At 31.8% G+C, this 10230-nt stretch overlaps 1 protein-coding gene across 1 annotated transcript; it reads right to left on the minus strand.

Annotated features, from left to right (window-relative positions):
* Nucleotides 1-404: 404 nt before the first annotated feature.
* Nucleotides 405-2186, minus strand: LOC105641470 (exopolygalacturonase). Its single transcript, XM_037636390.2, has 4 exons — nt 1990-2186; nt 1588-1887; nt 966-1481; nt 405-864 (listed from the first exon to the last, which is right to left on the minus strand). The coding sequence occupies exons 1-4, from the start codon at nt 2131-2133 to the stop codon at nt 637-639; spliced, it is 1188 nt and encodes a 395-aa protein (XP_037492318.2). The 5' UTR covers nt 2134-2186; the 3' UTR covers nt 405-636.
* Between the last annotated feature and the right edge of the window lie 8044 nt (nt 2187-10230).

Here is a 10230-nt window from a genome sequence, read left to right on the forward strand (position 1 = left end):
TAATATATAATATATTATAAATGATAAATGATAATATATATATATATATATATATATATATAGTATTCTATAATGGATATTTAAAGCATAAGAACCCAAGTCAAGCTAATCCTCTTCGAAAAAAATTTCCCACATTTCACTATATTTTATTTATCTAATATATTTTTAAATAACTTATTGCTTTATGGTTTGACCATATAAAATATGCTTTTTTAGTCTATGTGAAAGTCGAATAAGGCCTATTATGGGGCGGAATGAGCATATGGTTTCAAAAAAATTTAATTAATATATTTTTAAAACATGAGAAAATGAAAATGACGCAAACGGAGACAATACAAAGAAAGATAAACAATAAAAACGAGATAATATAAAAAGAAAATTAACTATAAAATGGGAATAAGATAGAAATGAAAATTTGATATCTCATTCATTCTCTTTAACATAATCCGCAACTCGAGCAAAATTATAAGCATTACAAGGATGCATGCCTAAATAAAGCATATTCATATTCAGATACAGTGTAACTATAATCCGCCACTCAAGAATACAAAGGGTGCATGTCTACATGAAGCATATTTTTGTTAACAAACTATTAATTATTGTTATTCAAAGGATATGGTTCAAGACTTTTTTATCTTAACATCCAGCCGGGGACAACTTTCCTGTGATTGTTGGCTTAACATTGGTGCATTCAGATTTTGCAGGGCCTTCACTTCCGGAGTATACGAGGTCGATGTCAGCAAGTTCAACTTTTTCGCATGGGAGGCCAGTACTGCAAGAAAGTTGAACAGCAATAGGTGTTGTAGTAGTGCCTTTTATATTTTTGAAGGTAATATCGCTAATTTTTACTTTTGATGGTGCGTCCTAGAAAAACAATAAGAAAAAGAAGAAACAAACTTTAGTGATCTTTTAATGGCATTATAATTGCATAGTATGAGTTTTATTTTTCCTAGATTGAAGAGTACCTTGCTCGGGCACTGATCGTAAGGGCAATACATTTGATCTATAAGGACAGGATTCTTGACATCATTCATTACAATATCCTCAAAATGAATATTAGTTGCTTCGCCAGGTTCCATTCCAGGCCAAGATTTAATTCTCACTCCATTATCGGTACCTGCGATTGTGCAATTTTTAACGTTGACTCCACAAACAGGTTCTTCATTTTTATACCTCCCTAAACTTCCTATGCTGATGCCATGGCCAGGTCCGCATATTACTTTTTCGATTTTCAGATCTGTTGTCCCATCACCAATAGAGATGCAATCATCACCCGTACCAATTTTTGTGTCAATTATAGTGACCTCTTTCGATCGTCCTACGTGTATTCCATCGGTGTTGATCGAAGTTCCAGGTGCGTCTATTTTGAACCTTTCAAATGTGAGTTTTTCGCATCCAATGACATTTACGTGAAAATTCTTGCTATTGAGCGAAGTCACGTCCTTCACAACGCTGTTGGTGATGCAATTTAGCATTAACGACTGATAAAAATTTCAAGCAACGAAAATTCCGTTAAATATGTTATGGTGCATAGATTTTCTAAAATTGTTAGTTAAATTGTATTAGATATTACGAAAAGGAATTTACCATAGGAGGTGCTTCTCCGCCATTTTTACAATCATTTGCCTTCCATGCAGCTTCTCCCTGACCATCAAAAGTACCTCCTCCGCATATTGTGAGTTGATCTACATGATCGATGGTGATCCAACCTTCTCCTTTGATTGCTTTCGGGTCTGCCGGAGCCTTCAAGGTTCCTTGAAGTTCGATTTCCATTGCTCCTTTGCAAGGACCCTCCAACTTCACTATGCCCATCAAGAATGTTCCCTTCGGAATCAAAACTTTGCTTGATCCTGCCGCACATGCCTCTTTCCAAGCAGACATTACAGCCTAGGATTGAAAAAAAAAAGGAAAAAAGATTAGCGGTGATTTTTCAAGGATCAAATACTAAGGAAATACAGTTGTATCCCAGGATGAAACGCTTGCTCGTACTTCGCAACAATCTGTTTTCTCGTCAGCTTGAGCACCATATTTGGTTATATCAAAGACAGCTTGTGCTTCAACTGTCGAAAGGAATAGTAACAATAGAGACATTGCTGAGATAATTTTTTTTGAATCCATTATTTTTATGGACATTTTTCTTTTTTCTCTCTTTTTTTTTTTTTTTGTTTTTTCTCTTATACGAACAAAAGGCGAAGCAAATTTAAAGAACTAACTACACAATCCTTCATTTGAAATTAAACTGACGTGATTAAGCTTTTATAGAACATAAAATAACTAAGTTAACTGAATGCTATAAAATATTGCCGATATTTTCGAATAACTTTTATTTTTTCTTCTGACTTTTCTATTTTGAAGCATAATATGTTTTTTAGTTAAACATAGATTCGTAAGATGAATCCTAACCAAGCATTTCCACACCATCCTTATTTCCCTTAAGCTAAATATTCAATATAAATGATGTCTTAAATATTTATTATAATAACATTTCTCCTTTATTCAATTATATTAATAATTCACTTATACTTGAAGTGTTTTCAAATACATAGGTGTCGTCATGTGACTTATTCGCAACAAAAATAGTGAAATTAAAATTGAGTTTGAAATTCTTCATAAATAATAGAATAAAAATACTACTTTTGTTATAAGAACAATATTTGGTCCTCCATTAAAAAATTCAATCACAATGTTTGGAAAACCTGACCAAGTCATTTAGTCGTACCGGTTAAGGTGCAAACTAATGGTTGATATCCTGAGGCTCAATTTTAATAGCTAGATGAGAAAAATCCATGTTGGACTGCTAAAAACTACACAAACTTTTATGAACGCAATTCTATTTTAATTACTCTTTTTGGGCTTAAGCTCAGTAACTTCATGCCCTTTTGCAAATCCCTAACTCCTTTTGTCTTTTGATGCACTTCATGTCGGTTTACGATTATCTTGTTCCTTCTAAGAGAGTTGTTCTCTGGTTAGATATAAAGAGTATTAAACATAAAATATTAGGCCCTCCGTTGCTCAACTTAATCTTAATGCTATTATGAATTCTTCGTAAAGAAAAGGTAGCTCAAATACTGGGCAAGTATTTAAGTTCAACGACTTCAACGCGAACTGCTGGAATATAGAAATCCTGGCATGGAAGCTTCGCATGGTCTTTTCAGGAAACTTAAAACTTGAAACTCTTATATATCTGGCATTATCGTTAGATAGAAGTCCATAGCCTTCTGACCTAGATCGAAGGTTTCTAAAGTTGATTAGAATCTAACTTCACTTACTATTTATCCTAGCTTGAATTTAATTCCAATTCATTGGATACTATTTCACTTTATGAAGAGATGATCTGATACCAAAAATCGTGTACATATGGATTCTCTGGGGAGATCTTAACTCCTTTTATTTTCATATCAACACGTATTACCCAAAGGGCAAACCACATGATTATATTAACTAGGTAGATGACGATCAGTAGGCTAATGGGTAGTCTACTCTAAAGGCTATCTTAAAGCAGGGCTTGGCCTGGATGGATAATCCCAAGCAGACAATATCATACTGAGTTTGGGTACTTACATTTGGTATTACAGTCGATTTTTGTTCTTTTGTTTAAAGGTGGTGCAAATCTCAACGAGGGCAATGAGTCCCATAATGGGGTGAACATAACACCCTTAGGAAAATTCCATGTTGGATAATTAAGTAAAATGGGCAAGTGATGTAGATAAATGGAAATAGATTAAGGTTCTTTATCAAATTCCCAAAACCAATCCAAACAGACGAAAACTGAGCCAAAACCACAGTTTTAAAAATTGATGATTTTGTTTGACTTTGTGAAATTTGAAAATCGATCTTTTAGTTCGGTTTACAGATTTGGGGCCAAAACTGCCCAAATCCAAAAGTATATATTGATTAACAAATTTAAACTTCTTTTTACATATCTTCTTATTTCTTTTTTCCTAGTTCTTGCAAAATTTTTCCATCAAGTAGCATGTCACAATATCCTACTTTTATTTATGCTATTCAATGACGGCATAGATCGTTATTATTGTGATTATGTGTTAACTTTGGCTTTCATGGTAATCTTTCATTCTGTATTTACCTTGCAGACTGTTGTGCGGTGCCCACTCAAGTGGGACCCACAATTGACAGCTTATTTTCGCAAGTGTACGAAATCGCTACAAGTAATATAGAGTGAGTAGAGTATCGTATCCATAGGGATCGTATACCAAGTACCAAAATTATGTTATCTTGTTATTATTTAAACGACAAATGAGGAAATTGTTTATAGAAATTAAATTTAACAAGTAAAAATAAGAAGTTAAGCAAGCAATTATTGATTAAAGAAATCAAGGAAGTAAAACTACTAGGGGTTTTGATATCACTTAACTCTATCCAATTTATTTCATTAGTTCATTGATCAATTTAATTATTCAAGTAGGGGAAACAACCCAAAAATCACTAACAAGCTCTCCCGATGTATTGTTAGCTATTTTAACCCGGTCTAATCACGTATCTTTCAATAGCGCAATCAAACATGAATTAAATCATTAAGTTTTATGGTTTGTTTGGTGAATTCATAACCTAAGGTCATTAACTTATGAAAACCCCCCATGAGTCAAACCGTATAGCTTCCGCATCAAGTTATTATTCTCATGTGTTTTATTAACCTTTTCATATCAAAGATCCTTCTTCCGATAGTGATAATTGAAATAAATCAATCTAGGGGAAAATTCTGCCTAGAAGCATTAAGTTCATTAATAAATCATAACTTGAATAAGGAAAAATAAATCTAATTGCATAAATTGGAAAAGAGATTAAGCTACATCAAACCCCCTAGTATAAGAGTTTAGTTACACATAGTACTTAAATAAAACTCAACAATACTTGATAAATATTCCATAATCAATAAAGATAATGAAAGAAATAAACAAGATTAAGAGTTTAGAAATAAGAACTAGTGATCAATTGCTTGGATGGCTTCCTTGAAACTTTGCACAACTCTTGAATACTTAACTTCTAAAGAAAATAAAACTATGTACAAGACTATAAAATGAGAGAAAGAAAGAGTGGAGTGTAGTGGGTGAGATAGATGGATCCTTTGGAGTGGCTCCTTCCTTTCCTTATATAGACTTCTTGGGGGAACAAGCCTTGTGCTTTAATGAGTAAAGTCCAACTTTGTGAGGTGGAAAAGTTTATAAATCAAGCCATAAATTGCTCTCAATTATGGTTTCTCATTTGCACATGGTTGAACTTTGACCGGCATGTGAAGAGAGTATCCAAAGTGTTTTGTGAAAATAGTAGGAATTAGTTGGCAACTTGACTCAAAATATTGATTTCTTGCTTGGCACGGGCGTGCACTGTAGCACGGGCTGGGGCGTGCACTGTAGCACGGGCTGGGGCGTGCACTCCTCTGGAAGTCTGATGCAATAACAGCACGGGCGTGCTGATTAGCACGGGCACTGTAGCAGCACGAGCACTGTAGCATAAGCGTGCTTAATGAGTTTTTACCTTATTTTTGTCCTTTTTCTTGCCAAACCCTACATTTTTCCTCAAAATCAAGTGAGTTGTGTTTCAAGGAAGCTTTTAAATAAAAACATATCAATATTACATAAAAACTAATTTAAATAAATTAAAAGTAATAGAAATTTTAATCAAAATCACAATAAAAATACTATAAAAATAACACTCATCAACAATAAATTTGAAAAGAAAAAAGAAAAAATAAAAAAAAGGAAAACGTGTTATTTGAAAATGTCAAAAAGTTGGCAGAAGGTTGGCAACCAACCATTACCTAAATGGAGAGCCGTGTGCAGCTCACACACGGTTCTCGCATTGCCTCTCCTATAAATAAGAGAGGATTTGCCTCATTTGAAGTACACACAGAAGAAAGAAGAAAGAAAATTTAGCGTGAGAGTTTTTTAGTTTTAGGATGGGTTTCCTAAAACTAGGGGGAGAGAAAAATAGTAAGGAAATTATTTTGGGGTGTTTTTGGAAAACACTTTGAGTGCCACTATTTTTGTATTACTCTCTTCGTGTGCCTACTATTTTTAATAGTGGAAGAATGATTCGGAGTTTGTCCCGCGGACGTCACCCTAAAAGAGTTGAGTGTGAACCACGTAAGTTTCTGTGTGACCCATTTCTATTATTCCGCTGCGTTAATTTTCTCTTAATTTGTTCTTTTGTTTAAAGGTGGTGCAAATCTCAACGAGGACAATGAGTCCCATAATGGGGTGAACATAACACCCTTAGGAAAATTCCATATCGGATAATTAAGTAAAATGGGCAAGTGATGTAGATAAATGGAAATAGATTAAGATTCTTTATCAAATTCCCAAAACCAATCCAAACAAACGGAAACTGAGCCAAAACCACAGTTTTAAAAATTGATGATTTTGTTTGACTTTGTGAAATTTAAAAATCGATCTTTTGGTTCGGTTTATAGATTTAGGGCCAAAACTGCCCAAATCTAAAAGTATATATTGATTAACAAATTTAAACTTCTTTTTACATATCTTCTTATTTCTTTTTTCCTTGTTCTTGCAAAATTTTTCCATCAAGTAGCATGTCACAATATCCTATTTTTTTTTATGCTATTCAATGACGGCATAGATCGTTATTATTGTGATTATGTGTTAACTTTGGCTTTCATGGTAATCTTTCATTCTGTATTTACCTTGCAGACTTAATCTTGGTCCATAGAAATGTCCAGACTAAGAAGCTTATACCTTTAATTTTTGTTCATTTTCCTTCAAGTAATTAATTATTTTAGCTGTACTGATGCTTCGAGTTGCAAGAGTAACTGTTTATTGACATACTCATGATTGTCGAATAAATTAACTAAGGTTATTGATAATTATATTAGTTTTCTCCAATTGCTTATAGCAGGAATGAAGGATCAAGGATTATTTTAGCCATGGTGGGACTGATGGTAAGCTATTGTAGAATTATATTATATATATATAAAGTGAGAATGGATGGGAAACATCAGGATTGTCAAAAACATCCATAATCAGTTTACACATTGACAAAAATATAATACAAGGCTTTAATTTTATTAATGAGAAATAAAAGATAATTTAATTATGATTTGTTATATTAAACTCTTAATTAAATCTAAATTCTACTTGATAATATACGAAAATATATTATATAGTATATAAGTGATATATTAAATATGATAAGAATATAATATCTTTAAGGATGTTGGATTTTTAGGGAAGGAGAAATGGAAATGCAAAAGATGATTAACAATATTTAGCACTTCATTGAATTAACAAAAGGATATGCATATTTATAGATTTACAAGTGAATCAATTAAGACCTAAAAATACTCCTAAAAATCATTAATTCTAATAATAAAAATATCAAATTTGTGTAGAAAATCTGCACTAACTAAAATTGAAATCTCAAAATATTTTTAATAATATTATTTTGAATTAATCCTAACATTCCCTCTTAATTCAAACATAATATTTTTTTTATTACAATAATTAACAATTAAAATTTTTAGTCTAGCATTTGAAGCACCTCTCCTCAATTAACTTTGTTGAAGCACCTCTCTCCAACTCATCATTTTGATGCACTTCTCAACAAATATTGATGCACTCCTCATCAAACTAGCAAATGAATTTTAATTGTTTTTTTTTTTTTTTTTTGAAGCACTTCTCTTCAAATATTGATGCATCTTTTATCACTTTCTTTATTTTAGAGCACATCTCTCCAATGTTCTCTTGGAGCACATCTCTCCAATACTCAAAAAAAGAATTTTTTTTTTTTTCAACCACCCTTCTTTCGAAAAATTCCACACCAAGTAATCTAATTTTATTAACAATGGACATGAGATAGTTAACATATTCTCTGACACCTTCAGATGTTTTTATTTTTTTGCATCTCAAATTCTCTTTTGAGATTCAAAACTTGCATCAATTTCATTTCCTCGTTGCCTTGATGCTCATTTTTAATAAGTGCCATATCTCCTTTGCTATTTCACATGTCATAATGCTTGTGAAAATTATGTCTGAAGCAGAAGAGAGTGAGGTAGGTTTTTGCTTTGAATTTTTTGGCTTTTTCTTTATTATGATTTTTAATTTGAACCATAGTTGGGTTGGATGGCAATGGAGGGATTTCTTTTTCTGTTTCAACATGCTCCCATAAGTCATAAGCTTGTAAATAAGCTTTCATTTTAACAGCCCATAGCTGATAATTTTCACCAACAAAAATTAGAGGGGAAGAAAATGGAATAGTGTTTATGGCCATTGTATCCTCTTTTTTTTCTTGGCTCAAAGGGACAGGCTCTGATACCAAAAATGTTGGATTTTTAGGGAAGGAGAAATCGAAATGCACAAGATGATTAACAGTGTTTAGCACTTCATTGAATTAACAAAAGGATATGCCCATTTATAAGGGTACAAGTGAATCAAGTAAGACCTAAAAATCATTAATCTTAATAACAACAACATCAAATTTATGCAGAAAATCTGCACTAACTAAAATTGAAATCTCAAAATATTTTTAATAATATTATTTTGAATTAATCCTAACAATGGATCCTTAATTTTATTATTTTAACAATAAATATAATTTAATTTTGATTGGTTATATTAATTTTCTATTTAAATCTAAATTTTTTGGGATAGGCTAAAAATCATATTGTATGCTAAATAAAATATATATTAAATATGGTAAGGACGTAACATCTTTTAAAGATTTTAATTTTATTGGATGAAAAAATAGATGTAATTTAATTTTAGAGAAAATTACTGTTAGGTCCCTATACAAATTTTAAATATATTAGTTAGGACCTGCTTGTTTTTAAAATACATGAATATATCTTTAATTTTTGTTCCCATCTAACCATTTAGTCCATCTATGAATTTTAAGAGATTTTTTCCATTATTTTGTGTTAAAGATACAAGAAAAACCCTTCATCTTATTTTAAGCCTTGTAACTAACATTTTTGTAAAAATGGAGAGACAATGAGGAGAGAGAAAATAACAAACTCATTTTCACTTCTAAAAAGAAAAGAAAGAAATATAAGATAATCCACCCCAGCTCATCACTCATGCCTGCCACTCTTTTCCTCCAATTTTAATCTTAAGAGTCTCATTTCTTTCTCCTTCTAAAAAACAACAAAAATTTCCTTTCCTTCTATCTGGGACTTCACATTGCCATATCCTACTCTTTGTTGATAATGCTAAACACAGAAAGGTATGAGTTAACAAACTTTTGTTAATAAAGTTGGATTTGGATGATGAAAACAAGCTAGAATGAGTGATATACACTGACTTAAATGGCAAAAGCTTGTTGAAATATAGTAGCGAGATGCATATCAAAGAATCCATAAATAGTGAAGAAATAACAACAATTCAACAGATCCACAACACAGCTCAACCCAAAGTGTAATTCGACATCATACTATTCCAGCGATATTTACTTTAAATCCAAACAAATAATGCCGAACAGAAAAGATAAAGAGCATATGCATGTCAATCGCCGATCTAAGTTACAACCGACAACTTATTTAATTCATATTAATACCTAAGTTAATTTTGATGGGTTTGAGATCGGACATAGTTTTGTTCATATTGGAGGAGATGAGAAATTAAGAGTGGATAAAAATTTTTTACTTTGGTAAGGGAAGACAGGTTTCTGAATTAGAAATGATGAAGGAGAATGGTTGCTAAAGCAATTTATGTACAGAGGGTGTTGGATAACAAATTGGGATTTGAGGGTATTTTAGTTATAAAAGAATTCTCTCTCCTTTGACTGTGAGTTGACTCATGGTAAAACAATTAAAAATGAACGAAAGGACTAAATGATTGGACGGAAATAAAAGTTAGGGACGTAATAATATATTTTGAAAAAAGCAGGTCCTGAGTAACGTTTTTAACCATTATACATGGACGGAAAAATAATTTTCCCTTAATTTTAATTGAGACTATAAATGAGATTATTGATTACATGTTATATGTGTATTTATATAATAATATCCATGCATGTTATTTCATATCTATAATTATGCAACACTATTAGTGAGGTTGATTTGGTCCGGAAACTTCTTGGTGGTGAATTATATAAACGACGGATGGGAATAGATATTGTGAATTGCTTGACGGATGAGCTTTTAGAATTTATTATTAAATTAGGGTTTCAAGCAAGTGGTTAATCCAGTTTTTAGGGGAGGTTCGACCGAAATTTCGATAGAATCTAAGATTAATTATACTTGTTAAATAGGTTGTTGGATTA

The sequence above is a fragment of the Jatropha curcas genome, unplaced genomic scaffold (assembly GCF_041381405.1).
Source record: "Jatropha curcas cultivar XTBG-Jc1 unplaced genomic scaffold, XTBG_Jcur_1.0 HiC_scaffold_976_pilon, whole genome shotgun sequence".
In the NCBI taxonomy this organism is placed as follows: domain Eukaryota; kingdom Viridiplantae; phylum Streptophyta; class Magnoliopsida; order Malpighiales; family Euphorbiaceae; genus Jatropha; species Jatropha curcas.